This window comes from Gallinula chloropus (genome assembly GCF_964237585.1).
Source record: "Gallinula chloropus genome assembly, chromosome: 17".
Taxonomy (NCBI): Eukaryota; Metazoa; Chordata; class Aves; order Gruiformes; family Rallidae; genus Gallinula; species Gallinula chloropus.
This window is the reverse complement of record NC_140102.1, coordinates 13,957,380-13,984,485: the sequence shown is the minus strand read 5'-3', so window position 1 is coordinate 13,984,485 and position 27,106 is coordinate 13,957,380. Positions and strand designations below refer to the sequence as shown.

The 27,106-nt window shown below is 52.4% G+C and overlaps 1 protein-coding gene across 2 annotated transcripts in view; it reads left to right on the top strand.

The window, feature by feature from the left end:
* Positions 1-968: 968 nt before the first annotated feature.
* NOS1 (nitric oxide synthase 1) overlaps positions 969-27,106 on the top strand; it is a gene marked incomplete at both ends in the record, with an annotated part of 36,157 nt that continues 10,019 nt past the window's right edge. Inside the window, 15 exons of one of the 2 annotated variants that reach the window (XM_084271798.1) lie at positions 969-1,696; positions 10,215-10,341; positions 15,462-15,599; positions 16,053-16,198; positions 16,538-16,700; positions 17,885-17,976; positions 18,562-18,703; positions 19,142-19,281; positions 19,721-19,895; positions 20,327-20,428; positions 21,142-21,336; positions 22,479-22,564; positions 25,493-25,637; positions 25,983-26,087; positions 26,475-26,533. In XM_084271798.1, the coding sequence (XP_084127924.1) occupies positions 969-1,696; positions 10,215-10,341; positions 15,462-15,599; positions 16,053-16,198; positions 16,538-16,700; positions 17,885-17,976; positions 18,562-18,703; positions 19,142-19,281; positions 19,721-19,895; positions 20,327-20,428; positions 21,142-21,336; positions 22,479-22,564; positions 25,493-25,637; positions 25,983-26,087; positions 26,475-26,533 (2,543 nt within the window). Of the gene's footprint in view, positions 1,697-10,208; positions 10,342-15,461; positions 15,600-16,052; positions 16,199-16,537; positions 16,701-17,884; positions 17,977-18,561; positions 18,704-19,141; positions 19,282-19,720; positions 19,896-20,326; positions 20,429-21,141; positions 21,337-22,478; positions 22,565-25,492; positions 25,638-25,982; positions 26,088-26,474; positions 26,534-27,106 lie in introns of both variants that reach the window. The other variant, XM_084271797.1, reaches the window with a different exon arrangement.

The window sequence follows — 27,106 nt, the reverse complement described above, 5'->3', positions numbered from 1 at the left end:
CACTGAAGCAGCTCGTGTGACAGCACCTATGGAACAGGTTTCATCCCAGGCAGGGACGTGTACCCCGATCCATCTCCTCCGTCAGGTTGTTGGATACTCTGTGAGATGCGCGGAGACAAGATCCTCAGCCGGCAGAGCTCTGAGCTCCGCAGGGCTCTGCCCGTTTGCCAGGCTGCTCCCACGGGGTTTGGGTTGGTTTTCGGGTTTTTCTGCTTTACGACCCACTGGTGAAGTGGGGAGGGTCTGTGCCAGGCTGCCCAGCAGCCCCCTCCAAGGGCTCTCCCGCTCCCCCCCTGCGCTTTCACGGCCCCCGCCGAACAGATGGTGCCGATTTTCGCAGGGGGAGCAGAGGAAACAAAGCCCAGAGCGATGGGAGGCTGCAGCCTGTCTCCCAAACGCAGCCTGGGGGATGACATCTGTGGGGACGGGCTGATGCATGTGGGTGTCTGTGGCGTGCTGAGCCCCGTGCCGAGCCGGCACTTACGCCTGCCCTATCTCACTTTTCTTCCTCCTTTGTTTTCTGTTTGTTTGGCTTTTTTCTCCCCCCTCCTCCTCCTCTCTAGGTGAAGAAGCTCACGGACCGTTCGTGGGGATGTCGGTGAAGCAAGCGGGCTGCCCCTCTGCCTCTGCGCATCACAGGACCAGAGGCTGACTGGAAGCTGGCATGTGCCTCTCCCAGCCTCTGCTTGGCCGTGCCATGCCCAGCCCTGCCCTGAGCCTTGCTTTCCACCCGTGATACACCCTGCTCTCCCCAGGCTGCATTACGGAGAGAGGCAGCGGCGAGCATGCTGCAGGGAGCCAGCCTGCAGCCAAAGCCCCGAGGAGTTTTGCAGTGAGGGCAGTTGCTTCAAAGCCAAAGAGTTTCCCCCTCCCCACCCCGGCTGTGGATAAGCAACTGGGGCAGTGAATTTCTCTGCTCTCTCTGGGTGTTGAGGTCCTGGTCTTCAGGCTCGAAGAGGGGCACTGCCATGGAAGAGAATGTGTTCAGCGTGCAGCAGATACAGCCGAACGTCATCTCGGTGAGGCTCTTCAAGCGTAAGGTGGGCGGCCTCGGCTTCCTGGTGAAGGAGCGCGTCAGCAAGCCGCCTGTCATCATCTCGGACCTGATCCGGGGAGGGGCTGCAGAGCAGAGTGGGCTCATACAGGCTGGGGACATCATTTTAGCCGTCAATGGCAGGCCGCTGGTGGACATGAGCTATGAGACCGCGCTGGAGATACTGAGAAGCATTGCCTCCGAGACCTACGTGGTCCTCATCCTGCGTGGACCCGAGGGCTTCACCACTCACCTGGAGACCACTTTTGCAGGCGACGGGACGCCAAAAACCATCCGTGTCACCAGACCCCTCTGCCCGACTCCAAAGGCGGTTGACTTGTCCAACCCGAGTCTCCACAGCAAAGAGCAGCCGCTGCCAGCAGCCGACTGCACCATGGGCTCCCTGTGGACGAGGGAGATCGGGCGAGAAGTGGATCCGATGGTCCACGTTAACGGCGTGGTTACCAGCAGCAAAGGGCAGGACGCTGGGAAGGGGAAGGAGGGTGCTTGCCGTCACCCTTGCCTCAACGGTGGCGTGGAAGACAATGAACTGCTTAAAGAAATTGAGCCCGTCCTGGATCTCCTGAAGAGCAGCAGTAAGAACAGCGGTGGAGATGCACCCTCCAAGGTAGAGACAAGAGATATAGAAGTCCAGGTGGACTGGTAGGTCCCTAAATACATTTTTTTTTTCTTAACCTTTGGTGAAATGTGCTGGGTTTGGCTACCCAAGGCGGCTGGTTTAGGTGTCAGTGAGTGTGTCTGCAGCAATGTCCCCTGCCTGGCACAGGAGGATGGAGACAGTGAGGAAGGCAGGCAAAAAAGGGGGAAGAGGTCAATGAGGGGAAGATAAAAGTGATGAAAAATTGGGAGTAGATGGTGGAAGGGAGAAAGATGTAAGTGTTGGACATTGGGGAGACAGCAGGAGTGATGTCTCGTGGAAAACTCGGCTACATGATGTGGTGGATCACAGGCTGAACTGGGCTTTGCTTCTCATTAGTGTTCTTGATCACATCTGTCATAAGATTTAAACAAAATCCTGTACCTCAGTTTCCCCACCTGCCAAATAAGATTCATGGCACTGTCTGCCCTTGCTGTTCTGCTTCAGAGCTGTCCCCTTGAAAGCCGCTATCGATTACCTGCTGGCGAGGGAGACGGAAGGTCAGACGGGCAGAGTGTGACACTTCCCAGGAGAAATGATTCTCAAAACCTTCTGTGGTGTTGGCAGTCAGGCTCCGGCTTTGGGGAGGGGACAGGGGAGCCCCAGTCCAGGTGAAGCCAAGAGCACGTCTGCACAGGGCCAGGGGGAGGTGGGGCGGGGGAACGTTCCCCATGGAGAGCTCAGAAGCAGCCATCCCTTGCCGAAATGCGGAGCTGCCCGTTCATCCCCTCCACTGTTAGCAGAGCTAATATTTGTCTCTGCGTGTATAACAGGGCTGGGGACAGATGGGTGCTCTCCCCACGGGTGAAGTCCCATCAGGTAGACAGACCTGCTTCATTCCTGATACCTGCTTCTGCAAGGCTCCTCATACGCTGTGTTGCCCCCTGATCTTCCTCAGCACTTCCCAGAGAGGTGTTTATGGAAGGAGCCCGTCGCTCTGGAGCCGAAGCAGCTCCCCATGGCCCTTTGGGCTTTGCAAGAACATTGTTGGCAGCTATTTATTGTCATTTTTTAATTATGATTTTTATTTAGTGCCATCTCTCTCACCTCCTGGCCATTGTTAGCAGTGATAAGTTGCCTTTTCCCATCGTCTTTCCCCAAGTCCCTGAACACATTTCAGCAGCAGGTTGTGGCTCTGCCTTCGGATACCGGGAGGCTTCCTCGGGAGGGTTTGCTGAAGCTGGTGATCTCGGCTCAGTGACAGAGGGATTTGTAACCTCATGGCCCTTTGCTGCACCTGCTTCCTTAGGGGAAGGGAAAAAAAATTGTATTCTGGGTTTTTCTCATTGGAGATGAGAGGGGAAAGGCAGAGCTGCTGCTGCAGAGGAGCTGGATCCCTAGAGTGGGTTTCCAGCCCGGCTGGGTAGCAGAACCCAGGCTGAGCTCCCCATCACTCCCGTCACAAACCAGCACCCGTGCCACGTGCCTTCCATCTCCTTTCCATTTATCTTCAGTTATTTTCACTTTGTCCTTTCTGCTCCCCTGAACATTTCTCCCATGCATGACACAGCTCCTTGAGACCCATTGGGGTGGTCCCGCTCAGCTGAGCCACCCAGCTGGGTGCTGGGGGCAGGTGGCTGGGGAAGAGTGGTGGGATAGGGCATGCTTGGGGGTCTCAGCATGTTTGTCTCCTTTCAGAAACCCTTGGTTTTGGTCTCGGGATTTCAACCCCTCGAGCCCAGTGCTCTCCCTGGAAGGCTGAGGGTTACCTGCCTGGGCTGTGCATACTTTAACCCAGCATGAACCCATCCCTGGAGGAACCTGATTTAAGGAACCAGATAACTGAGACCTTGAAGGGGTTGACTACAGGTCCAGCAAAACATGCAGGGGGGCTTAAAAGTTCCTTCTGGTTTGGCTAAGACTGCTGTGGTGGAGCTGAGGGTGGTACTCTGGTGAAGCCCTTGCATGGCACAACCCCAAGCATTGATTTCAGGTACAGCCTCCTCTTTCAGACTGTCTTGCTCCAGGTCCCCATCCCATCCCACTCACTGTGGGTTCTCCAAGAAAATTCTGCTCCAGCTGGGGGGAAAGGATGAAAAATGTGATTTTTCCTTTAGGAGTATCTTCTGCTCATAGAGATTAAGCCAAAACACTTTGAATTCACTTATACTGAAGGACCAGAAGCCAGCAAGAATATTAGTGAAGTGGGTACTTCACCAAAACTCCACTCACTTTATTTTTCAATATCCTTTAAAAAAATAAATTAAAAAAAAATCTATGTAGCTTGGGACTGCAAATCCACTTGTTGGTCAAAATTAATCTTCAATCTTCTGCTCAATGAAAAGCTGCTGCCTCACTCTTGCGGCAGGGCTCTGTATGAGGGAGAAGACCTGGGATCAAGAGGAGAAGTGGGAATAGAGATATACTGCAGGGAAAACTTGTCAAGAGCCGCTCTGCAGGGTAAAGGGCATTTCAGAGCCACCTCTCCTCCCACTCCTGCGACACGCTGGAGATGATTCATCTCCTCTGCTTGGTCTGAGACGGAGCTGGGGCATCGTGAAGGTCTTTTAGAGTGAGAGTTTTCTTGGTCCATAGGAGAAGCTCAGAAAGGTCGGGAAGCGATGGGGAGCGGATAACCGTGGAGACTGCTGGTCGATGCCAAAGAAATGCCCCCAGAAATAAGCAAGCCTTGTCAGATTGATGCAGCTCTTATGCTGGAGGCTGTGACTTCTCCAGGCTTGAGGGCAAGCAAGCAAAGCTGGCATCAGTCAAGAGGGGAATAGAGCTCTTCCTAGGAGGGTGCGAAACCTCACTTAAGGTTGAGCTTGGCAGCTGCAGCCTGGACCACTCAACCATCAATCCGGCTGGTGATGCTGATTTAGGGACCAATCCTGTTCTTCCCCCATCTTCTCTTGTTGCTGACCTTCACAGCCTGCAGCACTTTGTCAAAGCCAGTCCGGCTCGCAGAGCTGTGACAGCTTTCCTCGGGCTAAAAAGGTTCGAGGATGCTCACAAGGAGCTGAACACTTCTTGTTCAAGGTGGACTCTGCCAAAAGCAATTCATGTTTCTAATGTTACTTGCAAGGAAAACAGGGAACTTTAGGTGTGCAGTGGAAAAATAATACCAGTGTATCCCTATCCCTTGCCCCCACGGTCTGCGCTCTTCAGGAGCTGCCCCTACAACGACCTGGTTTTCGCTCCCTGCTGCTTTCCAGCTGTTAGGTGCTCAGGGACCATGGTGTGTGCCCATGGGATGGGCTGTGACCACGGCTGGATGTCTGCTACTCGTCTCAAGCCATCTGTGATGGAGTCGATCATGAAGCAGAGCACGGAAGTGGGGCGCAAGGTATGATGAGAGCTGGCATTTCTGCCATGAGGCTCACCGTGGGCTAGAAAACAAAAATAGAGTTTGATTCACTCACTGCCAGCTAACCTAGGTCTGTTTTTCCCTCTGAGCTCTAGGGAGATTGTCATGTCCCATCTTCCCTCCCTCTCTCCCCCCTCTCCCCGCCACCAAGTTGCCAGTATTTATTTTCCTTCTCAGGTCTATTCCATAACATGAACAGCATGATGGAAACATGGCAGTTTTGGTCCAACAAGCAGCATCAGCAGCCTGGAGAGGGAAAAGTGTGCTGAGAGCAGGAACTCTGTTTATGAAGGGTTTCAAGGTTTCAGGCTCCATCCTGCATTGGAACAAACCCCATAATTTTGCAGTTCTCGAAGAGAAAATTCTCTTCCTCCCACCTCCTTCGCCGCCGCCAAAATCTCTTTTGTGTTGCTCAAAACAGTTCATTTGCATTTCTGATGCCTTCGTTATTCCATACTTGGACACACAACTTTAAAACCTCTGAAATGAAAAGGTGCCTTGAAACTATCATGTTACCACCGGTCCCCAAAACGGTGACGCAGGAGAGCTTTGGCAGTGAGCAGCCCATCACTTCTTCCTGGGTGGATTCTTCCTCCTCGTCATTCAGACCACATCAGTCTAATCCAGAGAGGCATTTTGTGCCTGCAAACAGCATATTCAGCCCAAACATACCTCCGTGGAGCCCCTCAGACCCGTCTCCAAAGCACCCTTCCCCTTTGCTACTGCTGTTTCTTGTTTCCATTCTCCTTGTAGTTGGTTCCAGCAGACGAACCCGTGGGCTGGAAACCTCTGGGTGCTCTCAGGCACGGCTGGGAAAGGATGAGCATGGTGGCTGCAAATTGCATCTGATGCCAACAGGACCTTGGAATTGCTTGGGTCAGTTCCTAGGTGTTTATCTGGCAATGCCAAATCAACACCACATACCAACCTTGTATTTCATGGGCTCGGTGTAGTTTGCTCAGCTCATTAGTCCCTAATCCCAGCACTGGGTACAGTCCAGCGATGCTCTGACCTTCTGAGGGCACAAGACCTTCTTCAAGCCATGCTGGTGGCTTTTGTCCTCTTCCTTCAGTGCTGTTCAGGCTCCCCTTTCTCATTTAGGAAGTGGCTTCTTGCTTTGATCGCCCTGCAATTACCCTCTGGCCCTGCTTCCAGAGAGCACATCTCACCTTTTGGAACGATTCCTCTGACTTCCAACATTCCCTCTTCCTTCCTGAGCTCTGCTCCATCCTCTGCTCCCTGCAAATCCCAGTGGCTGCAGCCTGGAGCGTGGCTGCTGCCGACATCACAGCACGAGAGCGGACATCATCCACATCCTCATCATCCAAACCAGCCCTGAGGATTGCAGCAGCTAGTCGTACCTCTCCTCACTGCCTGGCAGATCAGAGAGCTCCTTCTGCCAGGCACATTCAAAGGAGCGAAGTGACAGACTTCCTTCTTCTTTTTTTTTTAATCTTTTTTCCCCCCTCTTCTTTCTTTTTGGAAAAGCTTTGGAGAAATTTCTCAAATGGCTGTCTCAGCAACTTCCCTTCTGCTTCATCACTCCGAGCACTGCAACATCATCAAATTAATCAAAAGAAAACAGTGGTGCCTCTCATTTCTCCAAACAGCCAGATGCTCTTCCCGAGGTGAGGCAGCATCCGAGGCTCTGCCTTTGCACCAGTGGGGGAGGGCAGGATTCCTCCTTCCTTTGTTAAGTATCAAATTTTGCTTTCAGAACAAAAGATGAACTCAAACAGGGTCCCTTCCCAAAAACCTGCTCTGGTTCCAAGAGATCTTGCTTAGAGTGTTTAATAGAGCTGGTGGTGGGATCGGGTCAGAGAGGGACCTCTGGGTCTCGGAGCTTCGGGAGAGTTCAGCCAAACAAGTGTCTCCAAGGACAGCTCTTCAGTGTTCCTTCCAGTGCTGAGACACTGGCTGTCCTGTGCCATCCCCCTCAGGGGACCTGTGCCCCCCTGTTGCCCACCATAGACCCCTGTGAACAGCCCTTTTAGCTCTCCCATTGATAAAAGTGCTTTTGGAAACCTGATGTAGGGGCTGAGCTTGGGTGCTTTGGCCATCATCCGGCCAGTCTCCTTGCTTGTGTGAGTAGCATCCTGGTATGAAGGCAGCAGGGCACCCCACATCTGCTGGTGGCTGGGGAAGCCAGGCCAAGGGAGGAAAATAACTGACCCAAAGCCCCTGTTCCTGTCTGAGCTCACAAACAAGGCAGTTACAAGAATCGGGCAGGAAATATCTGTAAAATGAAGCAATTGATTTTTATTTTCTTTTATTCCCTCTCCTCCCCCCAGTCTGGGCTGAGGCTGTGGCTGCTCTGAATGGGCTTTTCTCTCCCTGGCTTCCTCCAAAAAGACAGAGCTGGATACTTCTGGGCAGCCTCACCCGGGAGAGGTCTGCGCTAGCTCAGCGCAGGGGCACGCACCCGCTGCCCTGCAAGGGCCAGACCTCCTGCCCTGACACCGAGCAGCACGACACAGGCATGGAGACGAGATGCCACCACGAGTTCAGCCTTGTGGCTTTGTCACAGCTGCACTCGACCAGGTTTTTATAGCTGAGAGTGATGGCGAGGGCAGCGCCTCGCTGCCTTGCTTCCGCAGCCGTTTAGGCTGTCAAGGAGGAAGAGCAACGTGCAACCCATTTTGGCCCCACTTGTGATAGGATGAGGAGCATCCCGAGCATCCAAGCCCCAATACCTGCCCAAACATCATTGTTCCTAAGGATGGGGTGTCTTGCTGCTGGGCTATGCTGAAGGCTGATGAACGGAGGCAGAGACCTGCTCCAGCTATACTTGTAAGTAGCCAACTACGGCGATGACTTAATTCAAGCATCTGGTCTTTTTCCATGCTGTTGGCACAGGTAACAACATTTATGGCTTTGCTGGTGTGCAGACAATGAGATTATGCAAGCAGCCTCCTGGCCAAGACCTCCAGCTGCTGCCGCTGCCGAGTGATGGATTCCTCTCCAAGGTTCCCTCGTGCCGGCAGACACCCATGTAGACAGGCTTGTAAACACCTTCCTGGAAGCAGTGGGTCGTGCCAGGCACCCGCAGTAGGATGCTCAGTGTCATTTTGGAGGTGCCTGTGGGATATCTGGCATGCTGGGGTCTGTCTGCCCAAGCCTCTCCTGTTGTGAGGAGGCAACATCTGTGCCCCTGGAGAGGCACTGTGGTCCCTAGGGAGGCAAGTTCCCTCTGATAACCCCTGGGCACCAGTAAAGCTGAGGGATTTCTTCTGTCACCTTATGGATTTAGCGCTTGTATCTTGATGTTTGGACTAGTTACAGGGAGCAGCATGTTGGGGCACATCAGCTACAGGAGATGGTTTGTGTATGCACATGACCTCCTGTGCTCGGTGGCTCAGTGTTGACCTGCCTCCACTCTCCCAGAAACGATGGGGTTCAGGGCAAGAGGGCAGGGATGTGCAGCCATGGAAATACCTCTTCCCTGGGAGGTTTAACAGCTGGCTGTGACTTAGGGTGAAGTTTTGGACTTATTGAATCCTGCTCATTCTCTGTCTTGCTGCAGAAATCCTCTAGACGGAGGCAGGTTGGACCTGGTGAGAGACCATGAGCTTCCCCTTTGGATGGTGTGATGTGGCTCTGGATTGTCCCCAGCCCTGGGACCTGTGTGGCCATTGTTACTGTGTAGCAGAGAGCTGGGACCTATTGTCTTTGGCTGTGGCTGTGCAGTGCAGTGGGTGGGGCTTCTTGTGTTTTATCAGGTTGAAACCTTATTTCACATCCCAAGTCTGAAAAGTACAGCTTCCTTTTCCTGGGGTGGGGTGGAGGGCGGGCACAGAAAACCCAGTAACAGCTGCCCCTATGGCACCTGCTCACTTCCACCGAGCTGGCCACTTACACCCCGAGGCAGCCCATGTTTGGAAGGTGTCCAGGATCCTGGTGTCATATTTTGGCAGCTGAATGTTGCTCTGAAAAAGCAGAAAAATTGCAGAAAATGTAGAGCACAGGGAGACAGTCTGTATGTGAAGTATTTTCCTTCAGCTGTACTTCAAGATGTAGGCTGAGGGGGCCAGGAGGGTTGTGAACCTGGGTTTCTTTGTACTGAGATGGTGTCAAGAGCATCGTGTTGGTGTAAATTATGTCCCGAGTGCGAGTGTCCTACTTTGGTTGGTGCCCAAAGCCCGCCGCCGTTAATGGGAAGGCTCATTACTGACTTCAGTGGGCATCTGGAAGAGTTTTAAGAACTGACAGCAGGAGCCAAACAATTGCCAGGAGCACATTACCTCGGCGGGCTGTTGAGCAAGGGCGAAGGCAGCGTGGCTGCGAGCTGTGGGGCCGTGCCAGTCCTAGTCTGTGGCCCTGTGCAGCCTGACCCACGGAGCTCCTTCCCATGTGTGGCCTCACCAGGGCGGTCAGTGCCTTCAGTGTGGATGCTGCAGCCTCCTTCTCTGAATATTATGTCTCTAAACCCCCTTTGTTTTCCTCCTTCATGAGGCAGTGCTTTTCCATCACCTGCCTGGGTGGGATTTAACAGCCTCACTGACGTCCCATGGTACGTTCCCTGGGGGAAATGTGTGAGCACTGTGAGGTACACCAGTCTTGCTGCATGGGCCAGGGCAGCCAGCACCAGCGATGTCCTCAGTCCCCCAGCCTTACCAACGTCCCGGGCTCTGTGGAGGCAATCTGTCAGTTTGCTTGAGTAAAATTGCTTGTGCTCGGCGGCATTTGCAGCATCTCTAAAGGTCAGGGAGAGGAGAGAGAGCTGTCTCTCCCTCCTGGGAGCCACCTATTTTTTTTCCTTGGGTTTTTTCCCCTCTCCTTTGCTTATAAACACCGAGCTCTTCTGCAAACCTGGCTGGGTTAGGTTTAGCTATGAGGTTTAGCTATGAGGTTTTGCAGCTGGAAGTGCGGGTGGCTCTCTCTTCCCCAGCTCCATGCTTGCTTTCACAGGGCTCCAGCGTGTTTTTTGGGGTGCAGAGGGTCTGGCATGTAGCCCCACTGGAGGCAGTGTTGGGGCAGGGGGTTCCTGTGTTTTTGCAGGCACTGCACAGCGCTGTTTCTGTTGTGTTTGGGTTGCCCTCACTGCAGTGACGTGTTGCCTTGGCTGAGGCAGAGCGTTTCGTCCCCTCCCGTGTGGTGATGCACAAGTTTGTGCTCCTGCGGGAAGAGCGATGGCTCCAGGACCTGGCCCCGTGGTCCCAGCATCCAGCCACCCTCCAGCCTGCTGACCCAAATGGTTTTTAACCCTTCAGTTTCAGGGAAGGGGAAAACAAGCTGCAGAAAGCCTTGCCAGCTCAGATGGAGAACGACCGTGTCTTCAGTGACCTGTGGGGGAAGAGCAACGTGCCTGTGGTCCTGAACAACCCCTACTCTGAAGCTGAGCAGGTAAGAGCCAGCGACTCATGCCGCTTTGGGTGGGAAGGGGGCTTGGGAGTACGTAACCCATCCTGGAGATGGGATTTTCTGCAGAGAACCTGCAAGGACTAGCTGTACTGCCCTGAAGACCTTTGAGCCCAAGAGCTGGAGTCAATGGGGTGTGGAGACCTTTTGGTCCAGAAGCTGAATTCTGGCAGCAGTTCAGGCAGTGTGTAGGTCAGTGGAGAGTGATGCTCTCCATCCAAGGGGCTGGCATGGGACAGGAGCACAGCCAGGGGCCAGGACTCTGAAACCTCCCTTGGGACTGTCGCCCCTTTTCGTGACAAAGCACCGAGTTGCATCGTTAACGTCGTTTCAATTCATGTGATGGTAATTCAATAGAGCACTTCAGAGAATATATTGTTCGGTGCCTTTTCATCTCCTCATACTCCACGGACATAAATTCTCAGGCTTCCCTGCCAAAAGTGGATTAACTCCACGTTTGTAGCAGAGCCAGAGACGTCAGGCAGACCCTGCCAGGCCAGAAAGATCACCTCAGGGGAAACATGACATGCGTGAGCACTGCCAAGCCACCCTGGGCCAACGTGTCTCCCTGATGGGATTACCCAGCAGCAGGGCAGCACGCGGGGGACCTGTCTGGGGACCATTTGGTCTCTGTGCCCTGCCGTGGTTCTCAGGGTGACATAGTGAGGACTGTTTTCCAAGGGAGGGGTGAAAAGTGACTTGGCAGTCACATGAAGACTTCTGAGAAGATCGGTGTTTGCTCAGCTCAGGCGTGTCCTCAGCAGATGTCTCGGACTGATGCCTCTGCCCAGCTCCAATGAGCTCCTTTCTGACACGACACGTGCAGACCACCACAGAGCAGGTGTGCCACTCATGATGTGGTTGAGGCCCAAGCGTTGAGCTTGGCCTTGATGCCCAGCAGCACCTCCCAGGCCACAGCTCTGCCAGAAGACGCTTTCTCGTTCCACGGGCATTTTGCAAGACACAAAGCCAGAAGCAGGGGTGAGGTCACATGAGGTGACATGGTCCCTTCATGCCCATGGAGGTGACTTGTTGCAGTGTTGGAGGCTTGTGGGACCTCCATCACCCACTGCGCAGGTGCTGATGCACATGCAGGGTGGCTGGGATGCTACTGACCATGCCAAACTTGCTGCATGGTGTTAACCAAGCTGGTTGGGTGCTTAGATGCAGTTGGGAGTGATTTCCATCCTTGGGTTGCCTGACTGAAGCTCAGGATGGTGGGCAGGTCTCCCAGCAGCACAGAGAAGCTTGCAGTGGGTATCATCCTATGTTGGCACACATGAATGGGTGCATCCAAGAGCTGCAACGTGCTGCACTCAGCCACTGGAGAGACAGCCCTGGGCACCCCCATGTCCCAACGCGTGGTTAATGCACTGTGGCAGGTATCACGAGCCCATCTCGCCCAAGGACAGGTCACTGCTCTGGTCCTTTTGCCCCAGCTCTGGAAAGACACTGTCTCTCTGCCTCCTTTGCTAAGCTCCTTGCGTGTACGTGCCTGTTCCTCTAAGCACTTTATAACCTTCTGTGTTCAGAGCTTAATTTCTCTCCGTGTTAGGGCTGCCAAAACCCCCAGTCTTAAGCCGCTATTAAACCCTTTAATATATCCTTTTTTTTTTTCACTCGATGTGCAGCTTTCTTCTTATCCTCCTTATCCTCAAGTAGGTATGCATGTTCTTCTGGAGGCAGTTTGGGTTTTTTTTTTTCCCCCCATGTTCCCTGCAGCTGTTCCCCTGAGTCAAGGCAACTGAACTTCTTGTGAGCTGCAATAAATACTGTTAACACAGGGGCAAGTCGAGCCAAGCGCCAGCTTTTATAGGCGCTGTTCTTTAAAGCAGGATTTGGTGGATTCACTTGGCCAGGTGGGAGATGCTCACTGAGGCTCGTAATAAGGTGCTGAAAGACCCGCTGGGCATCGATCCCTATCCCTCTTATTATTTCTTTTTCACAAAATCACGCAGCGTGTGTTGCTTGTTTCCCAAGAGCCCAATTCCCCTGGCTCTAAACCTGACCAACGGAGAGATGCTGTGTCTGTACCAGCCCAGGTCCTGCCTGACTTGTATTTCAGTCCGTATGGATTGATTTGTTAGGAGCTCCAGGGGAACCGGGGAGAGAGTGTGTCCGTGGAGCTAGCAGGGCAAGGGAATTGTACCAACTCCATGCTTGTAAGGATGATTTACAGCTTTATAAAAGGGAAAAACACACTTTGAGCTGGCGGGGTTAATGCAGTCTGGAAGGAAATGTCAGCATGCCAATATATCTATGACTTGGGCTAACGCTGCAGACCTCCTCCTCCTCCCATAACGTTTCAGCAGGGATGCCCGGAGGGTGGCTGGGATGCAGGAGGAAGGCTGAAGACCTGCAAAGCCCACCTGGGTCTGCAGAAAGGGAGATGGTCCCTGCCGTTCTGGCGCCTGGACGCTGCTGGGTGCGTTTCTTACTGCGTCTATCATTGCTGCAGACAGCTCGCCAAGCTGCGCGCTGACGATAAGTGCCAGCACGCTCCCCTGGAAGAGATGTTTGCATAATGCATGTGCGCCCCGACTGCTACGATCGTCTCTCCGTTTGTCCCGCTCTTGAGTCGCTAATATCACATCTGCCTAATTAAAACATGAAAGGATCTCACACAACCTCGCTGACAGAACCAGGGGTAATATTTGGCTTCAGCTTTGCCGTGCGGGGAAGGCACGCACATACACACACACACACACACACACAGAGCTCTTCCCCATCTTCTGGATGTCTGCTCTGCGATGCAGTTTCCACATCTGGCACCTCTGCTTCTCCAGCCTGGATGGCAACCCCGGGGAGCTGGGCACACTCGGGCACTGTGACCCTCTCCCAGCAGAGTCAACCTCTTGTTCTTGCAGGGGGAAAAAAAAAAAAGATAAGAGGGAAAGGGAGCAGCTTAAAAGAGGTTTAAGGTAGAACATAAGTAGGCAGATGTTAAGTAGCTGATGTCGACCAGCTTGAACCCTGAGTTCGCTTGCATCAGGGATGGGGTCATTGCTGTCTGGATAACACACTCTTGGATCACAGACATGCTCCCGCCAAACAACCAAGATGTTGTTTGACAGCACACCTCCTAAGCTGCTCTGAAGCCACCTCAACAAATCAAAACTTGTTCAGAGTAAAAAAAGTGGTGCTGGACATAACAAACACTTTCTGCTTGGTGTTTCTAGCCTCTGTCTGGCAAGTGGAGGTACAGGTGAGGGCTGGTTTTCTTTGTGGATTTGAGCAGCAGTTTCCAGCCCTGTTTTATCAATCTCATAGAGCTGCTGTAAGCAATCATGCTCAGAATGAAGGTGGCAGATTATCCCCCTTGGTCGTAAGGGTGGCCCAGGTTGGTTCAGAGAGCATGGGGTGTTGTTAGTGGCTCAGAAATGAGTTACTTTTCTTGAAGGAGTAAAAAAAAAAGAAAAAATAAAGACTAAGAATTACCATAATTCAGGTCAGATTCCCCCCAAATTAAAATTAGCTTAAAACTAGTGCTTTTCCAGGATTAAGTTTAGGGGGTTCTTTTTATTTACAACTGGTTTTGAGGTCTTCAGTTTGTTTTCCACAGCAGGGAAAGAGGAAACTGATATCTACTGTGTGGTCATCTGGCTTCAGGGGCTAGGACTTCAAAATGCTCCTTGGGAAGATGGCAGGATTTGTGACATGAGGAATGTCACAGAGAGCTGTAGCCACAGAGCCTAAGGGCGTGTAGAGAGCGGCTTTTGGAAGCTAGAGGACCAAAGAGGGTCCGACCAAGGGGCCAGGTTGTAGAACTCTCCCTTCCTCCCCATCCTCTGTCTCTTGCTCCCAGCATATGCTTTCAGGAAAGCAGTGTAAAAACAAGTTAGATCTGGGGCCTCTTCTGCTTTTGTCATCCCTGTAGCCTCCATTGCTCTTCCTCCTGGGTTCACCCATCAGCCAAAGGGCTTGTTCTGGAACAAGAGCTTCTTCCACTGCGTGCTGGCTCTCTTTCCATCAGTCCTTCAGGCTGGATTTGTGCCACTGCTGCCAGCCCATCAGCGGTAGCTGTGGCATGAGACCCACCAAAAAGGAGGGTGAGTCTCTGTGCAGCTCTGCTGAAGGCAGTGCCATCTTCACAGAACCTTGCAGGTGGATTGGAAAGGGACACAAGGAAAGGATTCATGAAGGAACACTACATCAAAACCCAGATGGAGATGCAAGCCTTCAAGTGGTGCCAAAGATCAGCAGGTTTTGGCCTGATGCGAGCGGGCCTCCCCTTGAAACCTGCAGCAGTTGCAGTGATTGAATTTTACCCTGTAACATTGGATACTCAGAAGAAGCATCACTGCTTTCCAGGGCCCCTGGATCTCGCTGCCCCATGGTGTGCTGGCAGACATCGATTGCTCTTTCAGCGCTTGGGGCAAATAAGGGTCATGGTGGAAATGTTAGATATTACCTGTGAAAACACCTCCAAGAGAAGCACTTGCAGCCAGCTCTTCTCATTGGCTGAAGCTCTTCTGTGTGTTGGCATGCAACTCAAGACGTGCTGGATGAGCACACCCTGATGCAGGTATCAAGGGAGGGCTGGGGAGCTGAGCCTGAGGTAATCCAACTATGCAGAATTCAGCAGCCCTCCCAGTTGTGTAATTTGTCCATCTTTATTCTGACAATCTTCCAGCATCGATATCAAAGGAGAGGTGCCTTTGCCTTGCTCGGAGGAACGGGGGGCTGTTAGCTCTGTCTCGTGGTGCTCATATTAGTGAGGCAGAGCTTGGCATGTGTGAAACTCGAGCAGGTGATGCTCCTTAAAAAGAAACATCTAATACATTTTAGAGAGGTAAGTCTTCCGCTGGGGAACTTGAATACCATGTTCTCCTAAGTCACTTCTACCTCTGCTTTTAACTCATCTGCTGCAGGTTTGGCTGTCCTGTAAACAGGAGTGACTTCTCAGTTGCATTGAGACTTGGTTGCCCTATTGTAGGATCCCAAATGCTTCCAAATATATAGATCATATAACTTGTCTCACTGTATTATCAGTAGGATTTAAGCACAGGCATCCACTAATACAAGATGCCTCTTGGTGTTGGGACCTTTTTTCTGTACCTCATTGAGGAATGCTAATCTTGTGCCTGGTCCTCACTGTTGTCCAGCCACCGCCATCCGGACGGCAGTCCCCAACTAAGAACGCAGTCAATGGAAGTCCTTCCAAATGCCCACGGTTTGTCAAGATCAAGAACTGGGAGACAGGCTCCGTGCTCCACGACACTCTGCACCTCAAGACAGCGATGGTGAGTGGTGTTGATAGGACTGGCCAAAAGTTGTCTGAGCATAATTGAGCGGATCACGGTGTTTCTGAGATGGCTTTACCTGGAAATGCAGAACTCGATGAATTCAGGCCAGTCTTCTTATCTCCAGTGGGGTCTGAATTTCAAACCTTTGGTTCAATAAGCTGGGTGAGAGGGAAACCCATCTGTGATAAATCAGGAAAAGCAGGGGTTGGGGGGGAAGAACCTAGCAAGCCCCGGTTGTATCGGGTGGGACAAGGGGTGGCAGCACGTGCTTGAGCTGTCTTACACCCTGTTATCGAGAGCTGTGAAATCAAATAGGCTGGAACTGTCCTTTCTTGTCAAAGATGCCACCAACTTCTGCACAGCTGAGTGCTGTCTTCCCCCCAGCCCCGCTCATGTAACCAGAAGTGCTGCAGTAACCCAAGAAATGCTTGTCTCCTCCTGTCTCATCAGGCCACTGCATGCACTGAGCAGATCTGCATGGGCTCAGTGATGACCCCAAGCCAGCACGTCCGCAAGTCTGAAGATACCAGGACAAAAGAGGAGGTGCTTCTCTTGGCTAAGGACTTCATTGACCAGTACTACTCCTCCATAAAGAGGTAAGTATTGGCTGGAGAAGGCCACACACCCTGGTTGCTGCTTAAACTGAGGCGTCACATCACCTAATTTTTCATCTTTGTGAGTCAAAGCAGGGTGAGACTGTGGTGCTCTGCATCCAGCTGCTTCTTCAGGGGAGTTTCATTCCTAGCATTTGTTATGTGCCTCTGTGCAAACCCACTGACCTCTCCCACTGGTGCAAAGCATGTGTCTGTGTGTGTGTGTGTGCACACACATCCTTTGGAAAGGAAGGACTCATGCCCAGGTGCAGAGCAGCAGGATTCCCTCTGCCCTGCGCCCAGATTGATGACTGCCATCTCTGCCATTCCCCACACATATAGATCTGGCTCCAAGGCCCACATGGAAAGGCTGGAGGAAGTGACCAAGGAGATTGAAGCCACTGATACCTACCAGCTGCGGGACACAGAGCTGATCTATGGAGCCAAGCATGCCTGGAGAAATGCAGCGCGCTGCGTGGGCAGGATTCAGTGGTCCAAGCTGCAGGTGAGCACCATCTCCACATCAGACAACTGGCAGGTTGCCTGCCAAAGGGTGCACTGGAGTTTTGGAGAGGCAAAGCTTACTCTTCAAATAGCTGGGGAAATACAGTGCAGGTGGAGCTGAGGGTGTTCAGCTCACAGCAGCTACGGTCTCCTCAACAGCATTGTGGGTGCACAGGCTGGGAAGTCAGCAGGAGCTGGAGAAGCAGCTGTGGGGTAGGTGTAGCTGAGGTGTCTCTCTCTGGAGTGGGGCATACTGGAGACTAGGGCTCTAGAGAAGATTTTCCAAAATCAGGTATTGCTCCACTACCTTACATGCTGCTTCCAAAGTTACTGCTCTGCCTGAAGAAAGGCAACAGAACACACTCCCCTTGGGTACAGAGATGTGCTGGCAGGAGAAGATTTGGCTCAGTGCCCTTTTGACTTGCTGGAAGCATAGTGTAGGATCTGAGTTAGTGATCTCTAGTGGAGTCTCTCAGTACAAAAGATGAAGTCTCCTGCTGTAACCTGGAGCACAGTTGCTTCACACTGGGCACTGCCTGGGGATGGAAAGATGGACCTCCTTCGCCCCCAGTTGTCCTCCTCCACCATTTCTTTTGGCATATCTGAACCCTGAGGGGGAACCATTTCTGCAAGAAGTTGCCTGCAAACCTCCTGTTGACCTCCTTTCCAGGTTTCCTTATCCTTTTGTAGATGGCCCATCCCTGGGAAACGTTCAAGGTCAGGTTGGACTAGGCTCTGAGCAACCTGATTGAGCTGAAGATGTCCCTGCTCATTGCAAGTAGCCTAGGTGACCTAGAAAGGTCCCTTCCAACCCAGACCATTCTATGTGTCTATGATTCCTCTCAGTGTCCATCAGACCAGACTGACCCATGTTCTATTTCAGCTTTGAGTTTTCATACAAAACGCTCTTTGAGTAGAAGCCACAACTTTTGGTGGGTAAGCCAGGAGCAGCAACAGATTGGGAGCACTGGATTGAGAAGGTTTTACATGACTCACCCCAAAGTGGAAGGGGCAGCTGGGTTAGACATCTACTAAAGGCAGGAAACACATAATCATGGAGCTTTGGACACCTAACAGGTCACAGTGGCCTCTATGGCTTTCCCTGTGCTGTGTCTCTTCTGCTTGGCTCTGCCCTAGGAGTTGGAGCATCCTGTAGTACAATCACAATTGCTTCCACTGTTGCAGGTGTTTGATGCCCGGGACTGCACCACAGCCCATGGGATGTTCAATTATATCTGCAACCACATCAAATATGCCACCAACAAAGGGAACCTCAGGTGAGCCACCAGGGAGTCAGTCACCAGGGTTGATATCTGACGACCTCTGGATGTGTGTGAACCCAGCTCTGGGCTCTGCTGACACTGTCTCCTTTAGCAGCCGCTGCACAACAGGGTGGTTGTAGCCAGCACCTGCCCTGGGGAGTGTTAGAGGGACCTGATATCAGGGGAGGGCATCCTGCTGGCCCAAGAATATCTCTTCTTGCTCTCTGTGGGACCTCAAAGGACAGATTTTCCAATTATCCGATTATTTCTCCTTTCCTATATTCTGCATTAAATGCAGAGCAGAGACTGCTCTTCAGAGCTATCTGAAACCCCAGTTAGCAACCAGCTTCTGTCTGGAGCTGCATTGCTGGGAACACCCAAAATTCCAGAGCCAGAATGGACCTGGCCATGAGTTCTTCTGGGGACAGAAATGTAATAGTCTGTGGCTTGTCCAAGGCACAAGCAGAGGGTGGTGCTTAGGGTGGTGGCAGACAGGGGCAGCACCTTTCCCTGGCCACACTTTGCTGTTCCTGTGATGATCCCTGTCCTGTGCCCTTGTGATGTCCTCAGCATTCACCATCCAGCGCTTCTTCCTTCCAGATCTGCCATAACCATCTTCCCGCAGCGGACGGACAGCAAGCACGACTTCCGCATCTGGAACGCCCAGCTCATCCGCTACGCTGGCTACAAACAGCCCGATGGCACTATCCTGGGAGACCCTGCAAACGTGGAGCTGACTGAGGTACCTGCTGAAGCCATGGGGCTTGTGGGGGCATGCAGAAGCTCTGGCCATCCCCGGAGTGAGGAGCATGCTAGGTCAAGCAGGCGTATCCCACCCACTGCAGTGTCACGGAGTGAAGCTGGGATTGTCTCCCCCTCAGAGAGTTCCCCAGGAATAGAAGCTGTTTCCATGCCTGCGGGGGGTTGACCCTGGCTGGAGGCCAGACGCCCACCAAAGTCATTCTATCACTCCCTTTTTCAGCTGAACCAGGGAAACAAATAGATACTGAGAGGCTCAGGAGTGGAGATAAGGGCGGGGGAGATCCCTTGGATGGAAGTTCTTTCTCCACCATAAGGGCCAAGCAGAGATGCTGTTAGGAGACACTGCTCCGTTCCCATAATGCTGGAAGAAAACGTGGTCTGCTGGGACTTCTAAACCCCACCTTTGTTTTGCCTGTAGATCTGCATTCAGCAAGGGTGGAAGGCACCGCACGGGCGCTTCGATATCCTGCCTCTGCTCCTCCAAGCCAATGGCAATGATCCAGAGCTCTTTGAAATTCCCCCAGAGCTTGTGCTGGAAGTGCCCATCCGTCACCCCAAGTAAGTCGGACTAAGCCCCAAAACTGCTAGAGGGGATCAGAAGGGCTCAGCTCATCTGGTTTCATCCTAAACCACTTTGTGTGCTTGGCCTTTCCTTGCCGTGGCTTGGGTGCTTTAGCCAAGAACCTCTTCCAGGGCTTCCCTCCACTCTGATGTATAAATCTGGCAGCACTTGGAGGTGATAAACAGGTTGGTTGTGTCCTTGTCTCAGGGCTGGTTTCCCTTTCCTTGAAGTCTCCCAGGGCTTACTCTGCAATGCCCCTGATACACCACTCCCACCCTGTTAAACCACTCCCAAGGGAGACACTGCCTCCAAGAACCATTCTGCTCACATGTCCTTCAGCTTGCTGGCTGGTAGCACAGAAACCTCCCCCATTCCCCAGCCTGCATTGGGCAGGGGAGGTCTAATCGATTGCCTCACCCTGTTGTATCCTGGCAGGTTTGAATGGTTTAAGGACCTGGGCCTGAAGTGGTATGGTTTGCCAGCAGTTTCCAACATGCTCCTTGAGATTGGTGGCTTGGAGTTTTCTGCCTGCCCCTTCAGTGGCTGGTACATGGGCACAGAGATCGGGGTCAGGGACTATTGTGACAACTCTCGCTACAACATACTGGAGGTATGTTCTGTGTATATATATCTGTATGTGTGCGTGTATATATATATATATATATATTCCACCTCCTCCAGGAGGCCAAGTGCTGCTCGGGTGCAGCGGGTGTGTGAAGTTACTGGGGAGCAGAAAGGACACTGGGAGAGTGGGAGGGTACAGGACATCCAAGTCTCTCTTAGGTAGGGCAGTTACATTTTCCTGGAGCCACATGGCCAAGAGTGTGATGGAATCCAAAGATTTTTGTGTCCTATGGGGCCAGCTGGTATTTAGCAGGGTGAGTGTGGTGCCTGTTGAGTTCCTCTTAGACTTCTCAAAGCACCTTATGGATCTTGTGTGGGCGTGAGTCCCTCTGCTGGGGTTCTCTCCCCAAGCAGAGATCTTCAGTCCTTGGTTCTTGGCCATTAGAAGTGTTCACCTTCTACCGTGTTTTGTTACAGCAAGTGGCCAAGAAAATGAATCTGGATATGAGGAAAACCTCCTCACTGTGGAAGGACCAGGCCCTGGTGGAGATCAACATTGCTGTGCTGTACAGCTTCCAGGTACCTGAGTAACAGCATCCTAACCCGTTGGGTTTGGGTCAGGCTTGAGACATGAGTATTGGATGGGACAAGGATGGAGACATCTGCCCAAGGACAATGGCAGCAGCTGATACCTCAGCTGAAATTGTGCCATGCCTTCTAGTTTTGGGCTGTTCTGGGGCTCTTCAGGGAAATGTAATGATCTCTGTGCTCTGGTTGTTGCAAAGACATTGCTACCAACATCTGAGCTCTGCTGGTCCAGAGGGAGTGCCCTGAGGGGGCAAGATCCAGCCCTTCTGTCCCATCTGTGATGCAAGAACTGACCCAGCTTCTCCTTCCACTTGCACTTAAAGGTGAAGAAGCTAACCGAGTCCTTGGCAGTCCAGCTCCAGAGGGTGGGAGTCCTTCCCAGCCCTGGATCAGAACTGCTCCTTGGTCTGTGCAAACCATGAAAAAGCTCCCCAAGGGGCTGAGCAGAGGATGCTCCATGCTGTTGATGCCATCTTAGTCTTTGTTTGGCCCATGAAAAATGACAGGAAGATGGCATTACTGTGCTCCTTGGGAACACCAGGGTCAGCAGCCAGCTGGTGTCATCTCCAAAGGTGCCATCCTGTAAGACCATGGGAGTGAGGCATGTTTGGGTCAAACAGCTGCAAAATGTGAAATTTTGTCTTTTGTCTTCTGGAGAGTGTTAACACACACCTGTTGGCTCTGCTGTCTTCTCCCTCTAACAGAGTGACAAGGTGACCATTGTGGATCACCACTCAGCCACTGAGTCCTTTATCAAGCACATGGAGAATGAGTACCGATGCCGTGGAGGCTGTCCTGCTGACTGGGTGTGGATTGTCCCACCCATGTCTGGCAGCATCACTCCGGTTTTCCATCAGGAGATGCTCAACTACCGTCTCACACCCTCCTTTGAGTACCAGGTACTCTCCCCACCCTCCCAACAGTGCTGTGTGCCCAAGGTACAGCCAAGAGCAGGAGCTGGAACTGGATAGGCAGGAAGGAGAGGATACACCACTTAATGCCTTCAACAAGCTGCCCCCTGAAGCAGTGAAGTTTGTGAGGTTCCTGTAATTGATGATTCCCTCTCACGTGGTGTAATAAGCCCCTGGATGTTTCACCTTTTCCCAGGCTGATGGCTTTTTTGACCCTCCATGAGAACATGGGGCACCTGAGGTCCCAGCTTTTACCCTTGGTAGGGGAACAAAGCAGAGCTCCACCCTTCAGAAGTGCCTGATTTTGCACTTGGATGGGCTGGTGAGGAAGGGACAGGGTAGTCCCTGCATCCCTCCTCCCTCCAGCCTGCAGGTTTGAGTGGATGGCTCCTGCCAGCTTGGGGCCCCAACAGCTTGATGGAGCAGCTCCTGCCCAGCAGGCCAACAAGCAGGCTGAAATGCTGGTGCTGGAGTATTTAACACTTCAGACCATGAGAAAAAGGGCCCTAAGCAAACACACCCTCATTAGCCAACCATCCCTGCTCCTGTGGCTTTCACACAATGTGACCTTTAGTCAAGAGCCCTTAAGGAACAATCCCAAACCAGGAGCAGTCTGTTAATTTCTATAACCAGCCCACCAGGAACCCCCATGGTTCCTGGCCCTGATTACAGGCAGCGAAGGCACTGAATTAGCTTCTGCGTGCTCATTCCTTGCTTCAGCTGCCTCCCCTTCCCAAAGGGCCTCTTAGGAAAAAAATCCTGCATGCTGGGGAAGGGGAAGGATGTGTTTCCATCACCTCTCCCCTTCTGGCATTGCTTCCTTGCTTTTTTCTCCTGGTCTATTAACGCCCAAATCAGATGTGAGAAGGCATTTGGCCAGATGCTTGTTACAAGCCAGCAAGGTTTGATTATGTTGCAATTTTTCTGAGCATACTCCATCGCTCAACCGCCCCAAGAACCCCCCAGGGCTCCAAGGAGCAGGGGCCTTTACAAGAGACCAAGAGCTGTGAAGAGGTCAGCTAGTCCTCCCTGTCCTGACTAGAGGAATTCAAGGCTCATCACCATGGATACAGCATTTCTCAAAGCTCTAAGCACTGCCCATCAGCTGCTGCTCCTTTTCTCTCTCCTAGCCTGACCCCTGGAACACCCATGTCTGGAAAGGGGTCAATGGGACACCTACCAAGAAGAGGGCCATTGGCTTCAAGAAGTTAGCAAAGTAAGTACTGGTGGGCTCTGCAATGTCCTGGGGTGTTTGGGGCTGGTCCTGATTTTGGACAGCTCAGTTTGCTGTGCTGTTTGATGCTACTGCCCTACGGATGTGTGCAAGCCTGGATCACGGGTTGTGAGGCTGGATCACAGGTTGTGAGGCTGGATCACGGGTTGTGAGCCTGGATCACGGGTTGTGAGCCTGGATCTCAGGCCACTTGAAGGCTTTAGCAGCCAAGAGGGACATTTGGAGAAACAGACAGTCCTTTGAACACCCCATCAGACCACCAAAAGGTGTGTGACCAGGGGAATACCATGTGTTGCATATAGTCTCTTCTCCCAAGCTGGTTCATTCTCCAGTAGGGTGGTCTTCAATGCTCAGGAATGGCTTTCTAGCTTCTGGGGAGGGTGTTCCCCGTTTCTCCTTTCACAGCCTCCTGGGACAGAGGGATCACCTGGCACTGCTCAGGGCCCTGGTGCACAAGCAAGGTGAAACTCTTTTCCATATTCCCTTTTTTCTCACAAACTCATTAGCCACGTGATGAGCACTTGTCTCTGGTGTGTGTCTGCACCTCCGAACACCCACTGTGCAAGGAGGGGGAGGTAGGAAAGAGAAATCTCCCTACAGGCAGCAGGTGGATCAGGGATGAGCTGAGGTTTGCACTTCGTGACCCTTAGTAATGGACCACACAAGTTCCTCTCCCCTGCCAAAGGTCCTAGTTGGCAGGGGTGTAGGAATGAAGTGTATTTTGGACTGTTTGGCTGATCCTGGCCTGAATTTCTCCCCTGTGGGCCATTGGCAGGGAGGCTCTTGAAGATGCTGCTGGCTCCATGGCAGCAGAGCTCAGGAGTGAGACCGGAGAGGGCTGGGTCTGCCCCCAGTATCTGTGGGCAGGCTGCCAGGTGGCCTCGTGCTGTTCACAGCATCTCCCCACGCTTCAGTTTCCCTGAGTCCCTACTATCAGTTTGTTCCCACTCTTCAGCTGTCACCTCCTGCAATCCATTTTCCACAGTGCATCCATAAACATGATCAGGAGCTGATGAATGTGCTCCTCAGGCTGACACCAGTGCCTGGGTCTGGGCTGCAACCTGGGGCTGGTGGAAAGCACAGGGAGATGGATCAGGCCCTTGAGTGAGGAGAAACAATGCTTTTATTTGTGTGTGTGTGACTGATGGACAATGCTATAAAAATGGGAGCATGGCAGGTAATTTAAAAAAACAACCACCCACAAAAGTCCATTGTTCCTGCTGCAGGGGGGAGGAATTATTCTTGTAAGTCGCTGTTAGTCCTGCCTGGGTGGTCTGAGCTCATCAGCTGAACGAGTGGTGGATGGAGCCCTGTAGTCCTGAGCGTGGCTCTTGGCTCTGGCTGCAGCACGATCCCAATGTCTGCTCAGGCAGGTTGGGCTGGTTCTGCCCAAATCAGAGCGCTCAGACCCACAGCCTGTCCTGCCCCTTCCCTCCCCTGCACCCGGTGTGATTGTGTAGCAGCAAATGTAAACGCTCCCAAGGCGAGCTGTGTGGACATAGCAGGAACTTGGGGGGGAATCTACCACTTCTTTCCTCCCCCTTTTTCTTTTCCCAAGTGATTTTGCAAACTTGGAGCATGGGCAATGCTGGGTTTCTCTTCTCCTGCCAGTATAACTAGTCCAGCTGCACTCTGCATTCCCCAAAGCTCATCCAAAGGGGATGCAGGGGTCCTGCTGAACCTGATCACTCAGGGCAGCGGCCAATCACCCTGTCAGAGTGAATCAAGCAGCCCTGGTGCTTGCAAAGGCCACGGACATGCTCTGTGGTCTCTCAGCCTCTGAAAACTGCTCATTCCCTATTGCAAACCACCAGGCTAAATCCAGATCTGCCCTTCTGGTGGCCCCATTTCACAGAATCACAGGATCACAGAATTGTAGGGGTTGGAAGGGACCTCGAGAGACCATTGGGTCCAACCCCCGTGCCAAAGCAGGGTCACTAGGACACATGCTTGATGCTCCAGTTAGAAAAGGTGAAGATGTGCTGCAAAATTAGGAAAAATAATGTTGATGTCCAAATTCTGTGATTGTGAATGGCATAATAATAATAATAATAATAATAATAATTCCCTGTCCCCCATCACTGTGCTCCCACCGATGCCAACCCCTCCAGCAGCATTAGCATAGACAAGGAGTCAGTATTTCTAGTGCTGCATCACCTTGGCCAGGATTAGAGTGTGGTGACCTCTCCGGGCCCCTCTGCTCTGCTGTCAGAGCTGAGCCAGTGGGGAAAACCAGAGCAAATGCATCCAGTCATGACTGGAGCCACGGGAGGCAGCCGGCTAGACACAGCCCTGCAAACACTCAGATAAATGTGCAGCCTCTCAGCCTCAGGAGGGCTGTTCCACTGAGTAAAGTTCATAACGTCGCTGGAGTGCAAATCAAAGGGACTACAGACAGCCCTGTCTGACCTTCCAGTGTCTCGGGGCTCTGTGTGTGATGTGTGGAGCCTGGGTGCTTCTGCTCAGCTTGGGCACCTCCTGCAGAAAGGCAGCCAGGTAGGGTTTAAAGGCACGAAGGGATGGGGAAGTCGCTGTTTCTCCCATAGCTTGGGCTCTGGTTGGTCTCCAGCTTTTCCTCTGAGGTTATCTGGCCGCTGCTTTCAGGGACTGCTGCCCCGGATTCTTCTTCTGCTTCGGTGTCCCTGCAGAAAGGCCACCTCTACATCTGGTTTAGCATTCTCCTCCTCATATCTCACCCTTTCCACATCCAGTCTTCCTCTCTGACACATCAAGATGAACACACTCTCCCATAACTTCCCTTTTTGGCACATAACAATTAAAACCCCCTGTTGCTGCAAGTTTTTGAGGCAGGCTGTTCATTAATAACAAATAAAATGATGTGAATAGTCCAGGCTGGTGGCAGTGACAAGGAACTGAGCTCTCTCACCGGGATTTATTCTTCCTTCCTAGGGCTGTGAAGTTTTCAGCCAAGCTGATGGGCCAGGCCATGGCTAAGAGGGTCAAAGCGACCATCCTGTACGCCACCGAAACAGGGAAGTCGCAGGTCTATGCAAAAACTCTGTGTGAGATCTTCAAGCACGCTTTCGATGCCAAGGTATGGTGCTAGCTCCCAGCCCCTGCAAGGTTGTGTGGGCATGTGGAGTGTCCCAGCTGCCAGGATGGACCTTGTGGGTCATCAGTAGCTCCCAGGATGGACCAGATGTGGGTCTGGACTGAAGCCAGCCTATGGATAGCGTTTCTAGCACACGCTCCTTCAGGCATTGTCTTTTCCCTCTCCCCATGGTTTGACCGTGTCCCTTGAGGCCCTTGATCTCATCCTCCCTGTGTAGAGATACCTGCTGGTGGAGCAGCAAGAAGATGCTGCTCCCATCCCCAGGAGACTGGATGGTGGTAGAGCTCCTCATTGAGGGCCCCGTGCTAACACCTCTGTTGCTTCCAGGTGATGTCCATGGATGAGTATGACATTGTGCACCTAGAGCATGAAACCATGGTCCTGGTGGTCACAAGCACATTTGGGAATGGAGACCCACCTGAGAATGGAGAGGTAGGACAGAGCACAGGGACGTGGGCAGAAGAGAGGTGGTGGGGAACAGGGAAGACTGTCATTTTTTTTGCTCAGCCTGAGCTAGAGTGGCCCAAAGCAGGTCCAGGATCTGCGTGATACCTGGTGCTGTGCCTGCCTTCAGCCTGCTCTGAGCTAGGGATATCTACTTATTTCCTGCTCTGAGACAAGCAACTAATCCGTTGCTGAATTCAAGTGATGCTGGCATCACATCAAAGGGGCTGGCCCCATGGCTGGGGAGCTGCCACCTCACCCAGCCCAGTACAGCAGTGAGGTGGAGAGCAGACCCACAGCCCAGGCTTTGGTTGTAGCTCCATTTCCTGCCAAGACTGGCAACACTGATGGCTTCTTTTTACTTCTTCCCCACAGAAATTTGGCTGTGCGTTAATGGAGATGAAGAATCCCAACTCCAACCTGGAGGAGAGGAAGTAAGAGCACCCCAAACCCCTTCCCTTCCCACTCATAGCCCCAGCAAGCAGGCAGCCCCACAGCTGGGACACCCTGCTGCTCTGCTGCCCTCCTCTCAGAACAAAGGGTGAAGTCCTCAAGGACTCGAGTTTGTAAAGGTCCAAGGGATGAGACCTGCCTGGAGAACCAGGGGATGGAGTGGGTGGATGTCCCAGTGAGGACAAAAGTGCTGGGTCAGGCTGTGGACTCCAGCTTGTGATTCTCTGGAGAGAAAGCTTTCCTCTTCAGCCACAAGAAGGAGGCATCTATGGAAAAAAAACCCACCCCAAACCAAAAACCCCAAATAAAAGCAGGGATTCCTCCAAAATCATAACATCTGAGAGCTGGGCCTGCCTGGGAGACACAAAAATAGTAAGACTTGGAGGTAGAAGGGAGTTCCCAGCTATGTGGATGTAGGTGGGGGAGGGCTTGAGAACCAAATTTAACTTCTTGGATCGTGTGAAAAATATTTCTAGGGAAAATAAGAGCCGTTACAAATTCTGGCTGTGATGTTTCTCACAGGGAGTCTGGTACCTTGGAGACAGGCTCTGGAG